Source organism: Mus caroli, unplaced genomic scaffold (assembly GCF_978045245.1).
Source record: "Mus caroli unplaced genomic scaffold, Mus_caroli_1 scaffold_7, whole genome shotgun sequence".
NCBI classification, from domain to species: Eukaryota; Metazoa; Chordata; class Mammalia; order Rodentia; family Muridae; genus Mus; species Mus caroli.
The window spans coordinates 131,188,406-131,203,946 of record NW_028227262.1 but is presented as its reverse complement, the minus strand read 5'-3'; the positions used below and the strand labels follow the sequence as shown (position 1 = coordinate 131,203,946).

Sequence of the window (15,541 nt, the reverse complement as noted above, 5' to 3'; positions counted from 1 at the left end):
TTTTTCCTTTACCTGGATTGTTCTCTCCCATAGTCTACAGGACCCCAAATAATTTCTACCTCGGTGAGAATGAACCATCTCCAAAGTGGAATCTCCCTAAAGCCCTGTTCTTTACAACACATAACCTCCAGTTTTCCACATCATAGACTGAGGTGTTGATATGATGCCTGTCCATCACCTTGTGCTCGAGTTTGTCTCCTTATTCTCCACTTGTAGCTTGAGTATGTACAGCTGGTCTAAGAGCTAAGAACACATTTTCTCTGCAGACAGTAGCAATGCTTAGCTAAAGTCTTAGCTATCAGGAGTGTCATGATCCTCCCTCTAGGAAACTAGTATGAACTAATTACATTAATATTCACCTTTCCATCCTAAGGCAGATGAGATAAAATATTTGAGTTTACTGTTGTATGCCTTATAAATAAATATAAGATTAAAAAATAAAATAAATAAAAGATTTTAAATAATGAAAGTTTTCTCATGTCCCTGACTATAATTATCTTTTAGAGAGAAATGAGAGTCAGTTTGTAGCAGCAACTCTTGGCCTTCTGCAAAGGTATTACTCCATTTCAATTTACTCAGTCTAAACACACTAGATCAAATACAAACGACTCTGCCACTCATCAAATTTACAACTGGGCAAAGGGGCCGGCTGCTCCCAGACGCACCTTGAAACCTTTGGAGGCAGCAATGTGGGCAGCGGTCCAGCCTTCTTTGTCAGCGTGGTTAATTAGATCTGCAGGAACCACAGGCTTAGATGGACCCATAGGGCTCTCTCCTCCATTCAAGCTGAACAAGCCTGACTTGGGCTCTTCTGAACTCAAAGAGTTTCCATGGGCTGGCACTCTATGGTACATCAGGAGCTTGAGGCTGTCCACATTACCAGTGTCCACAGCTGCGTGAATTGGTGTCCAGCCATCCTGAAAATGCATTGACCAGGCGGGAAAGGTTGAGAAAAACATTAATGGTGAGAACTGTGTTATTTTGAGTCCACCTCTAAATTCTCTTGGTCACGGACCACTGCATCAGGGAATGGAGGCAGTCCACTCCTGAATATTCCGGTGAACTTAAGTTCTCTCACTTTTCTTGGTGACACTAATTCCCACAACTGTGATCCATGTTTGTTGATAAATAATCAGTTTCACCTAACAGTTACCTTTTGGAGCGAGGAGGTCCTGCTTAGTCTCCTCAGTATTAGTGCCTGTCCAACCAGAATTTCAATTTAGTATTAAAAAATGGAGTGAACTTTATCCTAATGAGATTTTATATGCAAGGATAATGGTATTAATTAATTAGTAATGCACTGAAAAACACTGTAGCAAACCAGTGTTACTAACTGGAATGATCTGAATATTTTAATGCCAGAAGGAAAGATTCGAGGTAAAAAGGAAAAGGTAGCAACGTGAAAAAAGCAAAGCCCGATAGGTTCATTAGGTATCCACGGGCCTGTGCTCAGGAACTGCTGAGTGTGGAGGGATTCCAATCAGTGCTTACTTCGAAAATGGTTCAACTAAGATCACTGAGGCCATTTGCTAGAATGAATTGCTCTGCCCCACCCCGTTGTCCACTTAGCTGGTTTCTTGAGTCATCATAAGCTCAAGGCAGTGGTCCTCAGTTCTGCAACCTCAGTACCCTCTGAGACTGCAGTTCCCCAGGCCTATCTCCAGATAAAGGGAACCTGACCTCTGGTGGGGAGGCCCCACCTGCCTATCAATTGTGCCCAGCAAGGGAAAGGAATGAATTTAAATTTGACAAGCATGGTTCTAGGGGGAAAAAAATCCCCGTTCCCCTCCCAGACTCTCATTCTGACACACAGGTGGGTCTGCCTACAACATAGAAACTCTTGTTTGTCTTTAAAGATTTTATCAAATAATTGATTTGTGTTGGGGCTTTGGTTTTTGTTTTTTTGTGGGTTTTTTTTGCCTTTATATTGTTGTTTTAAGATCATTTTCATATAGAATTCCATATTGTTCTACTAAATATATTTCAGTGAGCTATAAAACTTTTTGTTTTTTAATATGTGTTTTGAGAATAGGTCTCACTATGCATCTAGCCAAGAACTTGATATTGTTTTTTGCCTCCCAAGTGCTGGAATTACAGGCATTCAGCACCACTGCACTGTTTGTTGTTGTTGTTGTTGTTTTTTAAAGTGATGATGTAAAGGCTAAGAAAATTAGCCAGTAAGTAAGGAACCATCTCAATGTGTACTAAGTACTGTGAGCTTTTCCTAAGCTGACCCTTGAGGACTTTTTCTCTCCTTCTGGATTTCATGCCAGTAAAATTCAGTTGACCAAGACAAAAACCACACAGGCAGTTAGTTAACTAGAGCCGGGTATGATCTGCCTTGCAGTCAGGAACAGCAGATCCCTGCTTTCTTCTGCAGGGGGATGACCCCTACTTAGGCCACAGAGAAGAAGTGCCGATTAGCTTCCTAATTTACAAATTCCAAACAGTCTTTCTAGGAAAAAAAACAAGACCAGACAAAAACCTTTCCACATTCCACTTTCTCTTACTACCTAACCATTAAAAGGCATAAGACATAATTACACACCCGCCGGTTACTTATCAATTATACAGTGTGTTTTCGTATTGTCTAAACAATCTGTTCAGCCCAACAAAGCTAGCTTGGGGCGCTGATCTGTGTTCTCAGCAGGATGTTGTTTAACCTTCCATGTTGAAGTTCTTATTCGGGTTAATGATGCAAAATTCATTCATCTTCTAGCAATAAGATAACATTTTGTAGCGAATATATCCAAACATCAAATATTTATTGGATAAAATATATAAAATAAAGAAATGTGAAACTAAACTACCCTTTTCAGATTTTCTTTTTAAAAGGAGGATCTGGGGAGATGGCCAGATCCTCTTTGGGAACTAAGCATGCAAGTGGCTTAGACATGCCTATAAGCAAAACACGCATACAAGTACAATAAGAACTTTAATTTAAAAAACTAAAATTTAATAAAAACTTGAAATCGAATAAAAATAATCCTGGAGATTTGTTTTGTTTTTAAGCTCTAACAATAACTTACAATGGAAAATACTCATAGCTGGCCTTGTTACCTTTGCTAATATTAATACTTAATGATTGGTTCTTGTCTGAGAAATTACATAATAGCATCAAAGAATAGTATTTGTTCAATAATAAAAACTTACACATTCATTGTCTCCTCTAATTCTGAAATACTAAGAGCACCAAAACCCCCCTCTTTTTATGTTTAGCCTCAGAATTTGAATGGCTTGTGAGGGAAAACGGACCAGATTGTTAATTAGCAAGGGGGAGACTCAAACAGAGGTCACTTAAAGCAGGATCCCTAAAGCAAAAGCACAACGGAAGAGTGGGTATCCATGCACAGTTGTCCTTCAGCATTTGTGGGAGGCTAGTTTCAAAGCTACACTGTGCCTTCTTGACCATGGCCTCTGAATTTCTAGAGATGGTCACATCCCTCATACACAACACTGTAGCACTTACATAGTCCTACACAGTAGCATTTACGTAGTGCCTACACGCATCCTTCCACACACTTAAGTCCTCTCCATTCTACTTATAATGTCTACAGTGCAAAAGCAATGTAGCCATATACTGCTTTCTATAGGGAACAATAACAAAGAAAAGAGTCTGCACCTGTCATATGTGTGCATCTATAGTAGATATATGCGAGCTATAGTATATATATATATGCCTAGTTTTCAGACACAATATAAATAACATATGTGGGGAACACTCTCCCCAAAGGGTACTTACTCTGGTTTTTATACTCCGGTCAGTGCCAGCTTCCAGCAGGAGTTTGATACATTCCTTATTTCCATTTTTACAGGCCAAGTATAAAGGTGTCTGTCCTCCAGCAGCAGAGTGATTCATGTTGGCATTGTATGCAGTTAGTAATTCTATACATCTGTACATAGAATTATGATTAGTTACATACAAATGAGGCATCACCTGGAAAGACCTCCCTGACCAGGTATTAAATCCAGATAACATGCATGACTAAGCATTCATATTGACATGTGTCAATTATTTCATTCAGACCTTCTGTACGTTATTGGCTTGCTATCACTTTCATATGACTAAAAACTAAGCTTTAGTCTCAAAATTTATGAAAACATAAAATTGTCCTTTTACAAATGTTCAAACCTAGTTCAGGATCCTTCTTACCAACTTTTATAGGAGTTGTCCTTGGAACAGGTTTGACTTGTTAGGTTAAATGTTATACCGTACTTGGTATACATATTATTTGTGATTCAAAATGGTTTTTGCCTTGACAAAAAAAAACCAAAAAACAAAAAACAAAAAAACCACATGAGGCTGCTGAATCATTCTGTGATTTTTTTTTTATTCACTCAAGAAAATGATTATAAATAGCATAGACAGCCGGGCACTGTGTGCCTCCTCTATAAAAAGGAGCAGCGGGTTGGGAAAAGGGCTGCCTTGGGAGAAGGACGGAAGAGGCTGTCTCTTTGGGTAAGAGCTGGCTTCTGAGGACACAGCTACACAGAAACACACTCAAGAAGAAAAGGAGGCCATGCTGCGACTGTGACTTTGTGACTAGTTCAACACAGAGATAGAATGTGGACAAACTGAAGGATTTGCCTTTGGGGAGTTCATTTTTCTTTCAGTATTTTGCTTACATAAGTTATTACTTTTTTTTTAAGTAACACGCTGACATATCTGTGTAACGCAATCTTTAAATTTACTGATTCCTGAATTTCCACAGGTTTTATTTTTGTCCGAAGCTATCCATGCTTCTGTACTGTGACAGTGAAATCCTCCAAGCAAGGAGCTTACAGATGGCCTGGTAACATGAAGGTCACGGACACGGAAACCCAAGCCAGCAGGAGAGATCTGTTCAGTGGGACACAGAATATAACCAGAAGGTAACAGCAAAAAGTAGCTCCTTTTTCCATTGATGGCCGACTAGACCATCTTTCGATACATATGCAGCTAGAGACAAGAGCTCCGGGGTTCTGGTTAGTACATCATGTTGTTCCAACAATAGGGTTGCAGATCCCTTTAGCTCCTTGGGTACTTTCTCTACTTTTGGGATAACATTGGAAATGTAATTGAGGAAAATATGTAATAAAAATATTAAAAATTAAAAAAAAAAAAAAGTAGCTCCTGTGAGTTCCCAAACTGAAGCCAGGCTGCCGAGACGCATGGCAGACACATAAGAGCAATGACTCTAGACACTGAAGGCTGCCTCAGGAATACTGGAGAACACACTTAGAATTAACAGTGCTGATGTGAATTCTAAAATGCTTTATTTTAAGAATGGTATAGTGTGAGCTGGGGAAGTAGCTCAGCTGTTGAAGGCTAAGGCTTATAACCAAAATGTCATGGATGTTGTAATTTGTGCAAGACTATTTCTCTCTGGACAGATGGATCTGAAAGGTGGCTGCAGTATTTATTCCTCACAACCTGCCAGCTCAGCACAGGCAGGACAGCAATTTGACGATATTCTATTATTAAAATGGGACTTTTAGTTTTTAAAAAGAAATCCCTGTATTTAATGACTTCGAAGCTCCTTTAGAACTCATGGTTAAAGTTATATGCATATTAATTGACAGGTTACCTTTGTACATGAGCTACTTTCAGTTTGCAAAAGCTTTGCTTTGATTTTTCTCTTAATTGCGAATGAAGAAACATGAGCATTTGGTACTATTAAATAACTTACCTTACTGTAGAATAACGGGATTTTAGTAAATAATGTAATTCTACGTTCTACTTTTAATGTTAGCAGTATCAAAAGCCTTTATAGAAAAGAGAAACCAAACAAAGCTCTCGGCATTCCTTACTTTGTTCTCCATTGCTATACTAATGTTGAGCTTTTCCAGAAGCAAGTTCATTGATGGATAGATCAGATTGTATACATCTATATACAGATTATATACAGACTAGACATATACATGCTTGCTTTAGGTACAGCACTTAACTATTATTATGAAGAACAAATCTAAGGTCCTCTTTTGCATTTGAACACTCAAATATGTTTGGTGGATTTCTCAATGACTATTAACCACTCATTTACATACTTAGCAGGAGGGAACTCTGTGCCAAATATAACAAAGGGGGCCACTTCCATAGGAAAGGAAGAATGAAGAGCATCACTTACTCAAAATGTCCCTGAGCAGCTGCGACGCACAAGGGTGTGAAGCCATTTTTATCAGCAGCGTCGACTCGGGCTTCTGCATTCAGCAGCAATCGCACACAGTCTACAGGATTTTAACAGAAGGTCACTCAGTGCAATGATGCCAGGTTCCCTCTAAGCTGTGCAGAGAATCTAGCAGCAAAGGCTGACCTGACAGCTCTGTCCTGCTGGATGTGGCATACCACAGACTTTCACATGGAAAGCCATCTCTTTCCCTGAAGACAGGATATCTCCACAGCCACCAAGACATGGTTTTAAAATAATATTTCGAGTAGAGTTGTTGATGGGTAAAAAAAGAATACCATGTATCAGAAAAATACTTTGCTAGGTTCTAGGCCTGAGTTTCTTCAAAAGAATGTTTTGGGGCAGACAATCAGATCCATTTACCAAACTGTATTTATATAGTTACATTCTTACTGAATGATTAATGCTAATTTAATCATCAAAGTACTTCTATGTGGGCCATCCTACACTTGACTACTTGAAGATCAAGGAAAGCCCACAGAAACCCACCTGAGACACAAACATCACTAACACAGAACTTTCATAAATAATACTGAATGATCTAAATTTAATTTCTCTACAGTGAAGAAAATTCCCCCAGTGCCTTTGAATTCCAAAGTGCTTTAAATCTACTGAGTCTCCTTAGCTCCGAGTCTATCTGATCCAACCAGGAAATAGTCCACAGTGCACACACCATAGTAACTTAGAACATGTAGTCAAGCCGTCTCTTTTTCTGTGTTACCATGTGTTTTAGTATAGTTAACTACAAGATTTGCATTTTAAAGAGTAAAAAGAATTATTAGTCTTTGCTGTCATATCATTTATAGTAAGTTTTCACTTCTCAAAAAAAATAACCAATCAAAATAACTATAAATTATTACAAGTCCACTCTTTCTAATTGGTAAAACCTCACTGTGGCAGCCACTCAACACCTAAGCTTAACAGCCTGGAAGATCTGCTTCTCCCATAGCAGGTATTCTTCCTACCAAAGAAATCAGGGTTACTCTGTCCTGACAAGAATGACCTCAGATGGAGAGTTACATTTTAATGTGTGTTTAATAATCCCTATATGGACAATATATTTTGTTGTACATTTGTGAAAATTGATTTGCCACTTGCTCTACATTTTACAGTAAGGAACCATATAATTAGGTCTTAAATATTCATAAGACTTTAAAACTCATTAAAAAAAAATTCCCCATTCTGTTCCTCCTTAAAAAAAAAAAATTGAAATCCAAGTAGATCTTTTGCTCACAGCAGTGATTTAAATCACCTTTGGTCATCCATTCTTTTACCAAGTGTGTTAAGGTAAGACACTGTTGTTTTGTTTTGTTTTGTTTTGTTTTGTTTTGTTTTGTTCTGGCTTTTTACCTGTATGTCCATTCTTAGCAGCAGAATACAAGGCAGAATGGCCATCTTCGCAGGAGTAATTTATGTCCAGTCCTTCTTCATTAAGCAGCATTGATAATAAAGTGACATTTCCCTGGGCAGCAGCTTGCTGAAGAAGGGTGGGCCTGCCAGCCAGGGGGGCAGGACCACCACTCATTAGCAAAGGGGTTAGGGAGGGTGACCAGCCTGTAGGTTAAAGTGACCCTAGTTAGTGAGCAGGAAGAAGAGACACATACTACCATTCCTTTTTGAATCACACACACAGAGACATGAACATGTATCCCTAGAAGATTACATGGTTTCTAACATTATCAATCTGTTAATACTTTCTTAGCACAAACCCATACTGTTATTTTCAGACTTTCTATCTGGTGCTAATTAAATTAACCTTGATGAGGACATGTTATTTTTAGTTGTCAGTTTAGCACCAAAAAAAAAAAAAGAGTTAAAGAAATAATTGGTTTGGTTTTAGGAAACCAAGTTGGCTATCACACTTCACAAACTTAAATTTCTATTTAGAATTTCAAAACATTTTGAATCCTAAAATTGTGTAAAGGTTACCTTGATTTCAATACTAATATGGCAATGTAAATAAAGTAGGTGTAAGATACCACCGTAACTTCAAAGAGTTTCTTCAACAATGTCTTTAAGATAATTATTTTGTATAAGCCAGGAAATGGGCCTTATTCTATCAAGGAGTTTGTTCTATTCCTTGAATTTCCATATCTGAGAAACAAATAATGGGTGTTAAAAACTAACAGAAATACAATATATATAGCTGTATTGTATGGCAGCACAGAGTTCAATAACAGTTTTGAAAACTATCATCTCTCGCCATCTTCCCAGCAGGACTAACAAACTTTTGGAATTGGCCAACGAAGCAGGGCACTCTACCATATGGCTTTAACAAAGACTGTAAGAGTTATCATGGTTAGATAGTTCTCATCAGTGTTTAGCAGCTTTAGAACAGAATCTGTTAAGAGTGTGAAGTCGGCTGCATATAGCCTGGAAAATTTTCTGAATCCTTCCTTGATCAAAAGGCTGTAAAAACAGTAAAGTACAAATGTTTATTTAATTGGTAACTGTGCTTTTTCAGCTTAAATACAGCGAGTGAGCCCCAATACTTTCAAGCAGTACTGTACAGAACTACACATTGAGATGCTTCAAGCAGACTTTCCGTGGGGACATGTAACATTCTCTTCAGCAAGGTATTATAGGTGTGCTTTCTTTTCCCTCTATCAGGTAGTAGTTACACTAACATGATGTAATATTCAATTCTTATGATTAATGACAGATTTTTGGCCTTAGTTGTTTCAGGATATAGTTAAAGTACATATAAAAGAAGCTTCTCAGAATATTGAAAATTCTTAATGAAAATAAATCAAAGAGAGGCCATTTATGCAAATAGAAATCCATGGAATATTGAAACCTCAAAATTATAACTTTATAACCAATAATTTGAATCCATGGATTATTTATTGTTTTATCATAGCAGGACAGCAATGACAGACAATTAAAATGTTTATAAAATTCAATATTTCTCAAATCTTTATAATATTTCCCCATCCATATTGATTAGGTCTTCTTAGAAAAGTAGTATTTTTACTTCATACTTACAAGAAGGCTCCTCTCTGGTACATTTTACCTTTTGTATTTTCTTAAAAACAAACAAACAAAAAAAAAACAGGCCCACAAAAATTAAATCAGTACTTATTAGAAATGGATGATAGACAGAAAATTATAAATACCAAGGCAGGACACCTTGACTGTAAAGCAAACACAAGCAAGAGGGAAGCATTACACGACTGTCCCCAGCAGAACAGGGAGGGGACCTGCTTTCATGCTATCAACACACACACACAAGCATACACACACACACACACACACACACACACACACACACACGCAAACATGTACACATGCACGTACCCACACACACACACACACACACACACACGCACGCAAACATGTACACATGCACACACACACACACGCACGCACGCACACACTCTGTCATCTCTTCTTTACATCTCATTCAAAAAATGTTGGTTCTTGATATTCTTCCATGAATACCAATGTGTACATAATAAAGTTTGCTCTTTTTTTTTTTTAAATCACAGTTGTAGGCTTTGGGGAAAACAATACAAATATTGTCTCATATTAAAATATTGTTTTATATAGAAATATTCAATCATGTATATAATCTCCTGGAAGACCCCACTAGTGGGAAAGGTAAAAGGCTTTATTCAAAAATGTTCTTAATCATTAGGTCATGAAATGTCATTTTCCCAGTCAGACTCAAAGGAAGCAGTATCAGTTTCCTTGGAGGACTGAAAAAATGACTTTTAAATTTTCACAAAAGAACATGTTTTGTAACTATTGTGAACTTTAAGCTCTGATATTTTAAACAAATGTTATATTTTTACTATAATTTCCAATGTTCTCCCAACACAATTTATTTTAATAAATCCTGTTACAAATATGGGGAGAATAAAAGAAAGACGTCAGCACGACACTAGTATTCATCTGAAATTCTCAACCATGAGAGAAATGGTGATCTGTGGTTAACTGCATTAGTGAAGGACAGAATAAACCTGAATCCACACAGCTACTCTACAGATGTTAGACAGTCATTCAGCTACGCAGCATTGGAGGCAGACATTAGTCATGGTGAGGATTTGCAGAGCAGGCCACGAAACAGTGAGGACATGCAACGGCATAGGGAGAGGAGCTGAGAACAGCTTCTGGCACCAGCTTCAGAGGGTGGAGAGGGTTAAGGGCACAGCCCAGACCATTCTGATTTTGCGATTTAGCATTCAAGCCAATCATACATGAGTATACTTTAGAAAATATATTTCAGAAAGGAAAAAAAGAGTCTGAACTAAATGAAATGAAATTTATAACATAGATAATAGTAACAAGAAAAACAACCACAAAAAGAAAGGAAGGAAGGAAGAAAGGGAGGGAGGGAGAGAGAGAGAGAGAGAGAGAGAGAGAGAGAGAGAGAGAGAGAGAAAGAAGGAAAGAAGGAAGGAAGGAAGGAAGGAAAGAAAGAAAGAAAGAAAGAAAGAAAGAAAGAAAGAAAGAAGAGAAGAGAAACAAAGAGAAGAGAAACAAAGAGAAGAGAAGAGAAGAGAAGAGAAGAGAAGAGAAGAGAAGAGAAAAGAAAAGAAAAGAAAAGAAAAGAAAAGAAAAGAAAAGAAAAGAAAAGAAAAGAAAAGAGAGAAAGAAAGAAGAATGTATAAGGGTTTGGGGACTCAGTTGCCTGGAGTGAATCCTGCTTTAACCTTCTTCATGTTATTTTAAAAGTTCATGATATGCTATGAAGTTGCCTCTAGTTAGTGTACTTTCCAATGCAACCCATTAAAAGGAGACCCTTCTGTCACTCTAGCTTTCCTCTGGGATTTCACCTCCCTGTTATAGACAGAAGGCGGCAGGTACACAAGGCATCTCAAGAGAAAACTGTTGAGATCCAGGGCGAGGAGGGGTACACAGTCCCCACCATGAGGAGAAGTCAGAGCATCCTTCAGTTGGGAAATAGTCTTAACTTGGGGTTCGAGAGTTTAAGGTGTAGATGGCAAAACTAATATCTTACAAATAATTTCTCCCCAGGATTTCAAGTACAAAAGGAGAGAAATGAACTAATTTTGCCGATTGAAACTCAGCGAAATGTTTGCTCACGTGATCAAAGAAACGGAACCAATCCCTAGGAGGCATCTGGCAGGTACACTCTTTCCTCCTTGGCTTTGCTCCTACCATCTACAATGGAGCCAGTGGAAAGGTAATGACCTCCTATGGGCTTATGGCCTGAAGAGGAACAAGCTCACACAGGTACAGCCAGGTTAAGGAGCAGGATATAGGGACTCTGGTGCTTCCTAGCTGAAATAGTTGCCTTGGCTAAAACTGCAGTGTAGCTCAGTAGTGGAGCACTCACCTAGCATGTGTGAAGTATAAATAAAGAAAATATCCAATAAAAAAGAAAAAAAAAATAAGGCTCTGGATTTGATCCCCAGTACCACCAAAATAATCTTTAAAAAAAGAACTGGAGCAAACTAAATGCAATGCAGGTAAAACACTATCTAATTTGGGAAGCTTAGGATGGCCTACACCTGCACTGGGTTCTGTAATTATACAAGCTTGCTGCAGTCTAACGTTTGTGCCCTTAGAGCACATAAGGAGGTGCCTACTAAACACCTGCTAAGGGACTAAGACCTCCGGTGCCACCCTTTACCCTGAAGAGGCACACTTTATAATCAATCAGACAGAAGCCTGCTATTCTACAGAAGGGCATCCTACACGTCTGGGAACACTATAACACAACTAGAAAATTGAAAAACAAGGGACTGACTTTACATGTCTTCAGTGGCTACTGTTTCATCAAAATCTCTTATTCACTTCTTGGCACCTCAGATATAAGTAAAGGTGGTTTTTGTTTTTTGTTTTTGTTTTTGTTTTTTTTTCCTTTTTTTATTTCTTTTTTAGAGTCCTGGCTTCTTTAGTCCAGAATTCTACTGAATACAAAACAGTTGTTTGGGCAAATATTTAACTGATTAGGAGTTAGTCATCTTTTAAAACTTAACTTCTCCGAAGTCACGCATGCTTATTTCAAAGTTTCTCTGTTGATTACTAGAGGGTGTGTGCAACTGGACTTGGAATCACAGTGCCTACTGAGGCAGCAGCTGGCAGAGCCTCAAGGTATCAAAAAACAGATGGCTTTGTACTTAAAAACAAAACCAGCTGACAGCATTCATTTGCCCTGGGAAGTGTTGCCTACACACAGTCTATACTGTTCCATCAGAGCACTGTCATGGCTCCAAATGACTCTGGAGCCAATGCTTTCCAGCAGTCTACGGGTCTTTTGTTCTGCATGGGACCAAATGTCTCTCTTCTTAGGGTAGGTTCAACTAATGGGAAAGCGGACATAATTCTGAGCAATACCAAGACATATCAAACTTAATACAACCATTTTAGAGAGAAATCTAGGGAACCTCAAATGCCTATAACATCACAAAATGCCAGTAAGATCAATTCTAAAGCAAGCTCTCAAGTGTGCTTTAAGCAGGACTACCAGTCAGGTGGGGATTAGTCATGCTGCAGAAAGTTCAGTGCCATGCCTTGATAAGTTATGGTCTCTGAGCCTCCCTCCAGCCACCCTCCCTCTGAGCACTATAAACTCTGACCTAAGGAAGAAGATACTTGCTCATGATGGAAAGGATCATCAAAAACAGTTATATACAATGGAGCCTCATCTTTACCACCGATCTATTAACTCTAAAGTGCATGCTATTTCAGATTCTCAGTTTTGCCCTCGAAAATAAAAACAACTTCCCCTAAAGCTGAATTTCCATGGGAACTGCTTGGAATTAGAAGCATGCAGTCTGGCAATCTGAAGCACTTAGCTCCTTCTCTGGTGGCTGGCTTCAGTCTGTGCTCCATGCTTTAAGTTTTAAAGGTGACGCTACTGATATTTCCCTTTCATGTTTAAATTTCTGCTCTTTAGAGCCAGTAGGATCTGCCAATCCCTAATGTCTGATGAGAGCAGCACAGATTGCCCCAGAGTGCCAACAGAGCTCTGACCCTAATCATGAATTGACTTTAGCCATGATAATGAAAAAGCAATTTTTTCATAACCATATACAGCCACGACAACATCTAGTCCTTTGTGGGACTCCCAGATTGAGCAACCACACAATGCACTCATGCAATGGGAACTCTAATATCCCATGTGGTGTAGAAACCATCTGGGCTCAAGTGTTGGAAGACAATACCTTCTCCAAAGAGGTACATGCCATTCCAACTAAACTAAGCTTGTAACTGAGATTTATAAATATTCAGGGTGAGAAAGGGACATTCATACCAATCTGAAAAGAATCTTCAGAATCTATTAATTACAGAATAAACCCCATCAACCTGCTAATCTAGAGTTATACAAACAGTGACTTGGTAGGATTTTTCTTAAGCCACCCTAAAAGGACCAAACTGAAAGCCCACTGAGGATGATCCATTAATAGTGAGGTCTTGTGAGATAAATATTTAATAGGAAGGGATACTCTTTCCTCCCCTGGAAATGTTTCAGTCTCTAAATTAATGGTCTCCATGGACTTCAAACCACTATTTTCAGGTTATTTTCAAGAAAAGCACTTAGAATGATGAAGCCACAATTCATAGAGCAAGATGAATCACCATCACCCCAGAGCCTTAAAGAAAACTTCAGAAAGAAATTTAAAAAAGGAAAGAGAGGGAGAGAGAAGAAAAGAAATGAGGAAGTGGGTGAAGAGAGTATTAAAAATGTTTTAAGACAACATAAACGAAATTAAGACAGGTCAGAGAATAGGGCACATTCTTCACAAAAGGGTAGAAGACTTTAATCCCTTTACCTGATGCTGTTACCAAGAGACTGTCTGAGGCACCGGGGCTACGGGATGAGGCACTAACAGGGTTTATGGAAGAGCAAAAGGCAACGGTGGCGGGAATGACAAGGGAGCTGTCTGAACATGCGGGTTGGTTCAGTCCAGGGGTTCCAGCAGGCCAGGCACCCACCTGAGACGTGGCCAGGGCCGAAACGGGACAGCCTGCAGGTGCCACAGTTAAATCTATGGACGGTTTTGGTGGCAGCTGAGGGGAGGACGACTTAGGGACGTTCTCCTCATTTACTACCTTGGTCCCTTGTGGCAAAGTAGAGGGAGGTGAAGCCACAATTTTGTTATCAACTTTGGCCCCTGCATTGGAGGCCCTCAGTTGGGGGTGTGGCGGAGAAGGAGTTTGGGAGAGCCCTGGCTTTTTGGGAGGGATAGGAGGAGGATTTCCTCTGTCAACTCTTGCTGCCCCAGGAGTCTTTAAACCGGTTCGACCAACTGGAGGGCAGGTGCCAGCATCCCCTCCTGGAGATGCTCCAAGCCTTGAAGAAGCACCCGCTTGAGGGCTGGTAAATCTGGACAGCGCTTGGGTCACAGTATTCCGAGCTAGCTGCTTGGCTACTAGGTTGTCACGACTCGTAGGAGAGACATCTCTTGAGGGAGGGCTTTGAGTGTTATTTCCATTCTGGTCTGGGTCATTTGCATTGCCCTGAAATCTAAATCTAGCTGCTTGGATGCGCGGATTGAGGCCTGGATGAGTGTTGGCACATGGTGAATGTAAACTGTGCACAGTAGGAGCTTGTGAGTGGTTCTGGGGTGCTGTGCCTGGTGTCTGAGCAGCGGCAGGGGCAGTGTTACTAGGAGTTGAGGGGGTGCTATTTGATAGATCAGGGGCATTGCCTGTGCTTGGTCCATTCTCCTCAATTCTGTTTGCATTTGAAGGTAGAGCAGTAGGTGGAGAGGGACCCAAGTCACTGTGGGAAGACTGCCTATCAATACTTGGTCTAATCAGCAGGGCACTGGGGCCCACATTCCCTTTTGTGTTTGTGGGAACTAGGGGGCTCCCTGTGGAAGGCTTTATGGGTACAGTCAAAGGCAACTTCTTCACAGGGTCAGCGCTTTCTGTCACTACATCTGTCTGGCAAGCAACGGACCTTGTCACGGGCCCTTCTGTTGCCACAGATATGGAAGCCAGGCGCTTATCTTTTGTCTTCCGTGGGAGGGAGAGGCCGGGCTTGCCATCACTTCCCTTCTTCATTTGCTCCATCATTTTCTTCATCTTGTCTATCTCCTCTTTGAGGTCGGTGGTGTGTGCTTCCTCTCGGCTCAGCTTGGCACGCAGCTGCTCCCGTTCCGTGTCAAACTCGGAGAGCTGTTTCTCCAGCTGAGCTTCCATTCCAGAGCTTCTCTGTTTCTCAGCTGAGAGATGCTCTTCTAACTCACTTGTCTTTTTCTTTTCCTCCTCCAGTTGCACCATGACTTCCTCCAGCTTCTGGGCCTCCTCCACGACTTTGCCCGAGAGCTGCTTACACTCCTTCACCAGCATCAAGACCACGTGCTTGTTCTTGCCCCTCTCCTCCTCCAGGTGGGCAGCCAGCTTCTTGTGCTCCTGTTCAAGGGCCTGGAGCTGGAGCTTTTCCATCTCCAACT

The 15,541-nt window shown here is 40.0% G+C and overlaps 1 protein-coding gene and 1 long non-coding RNA gene across 5 annotated transcripts in view; one reads left to right on the top strand and one right to left on the bottom strand.

Annotated features, from left to right (window-relative positions):
- The window catches only part of Cttnbp2 (cortactin binding protein 2), a 153,202-nt gene that overhangs the window by 60,976 nt on the left and 76,685 nt on the right, over window positions 1-15,541 (bottom strand). For 3 of the 4 annotated variants that reach the window (XM_021164810.3, XM_029478376.1, XM_085840804.1), the window contains 5 exons: window positions 13,913-15,539; window positions 7,518-7,721; window positions 6,108-6,207; window positions 3,743-3,893; window positions 666-917 (listed from right to left, as the gene is read on the bottom strand). In XM_021164810.3, the coding sequence (XP_021020469.1) occupies window positions 666-917; window positions 3,743-3,893; window positions 6,108-6,207; window positions 7,518-7,721; window positions 13,913-15,539 (2,334 nt within the window). Of the gene's footprint in view, window positions 1-665; window positions 918-3,742; window positions 3,894-6,107; window positions 6,208-7,517; window positions 7,722-13,912; window positions 15,540-15,541 lie in introns of those variants that run through there. The other variant, XM_029478378.2, reaches the window with a different exon arrangement.
- Window positions 4,391-15,445, top strand: LOC115031302 (uncharacterized). Its single transcript, XR_003836918.2, has 4 exons — window positions 4,391-4,459; window positions 4,713-4,872; window positions 11,148-11,259; window positions 15,360-15,445. It is a non-coding gene; the product is annotated as an uncharacterized LOC115031302 (long non-coding RNA).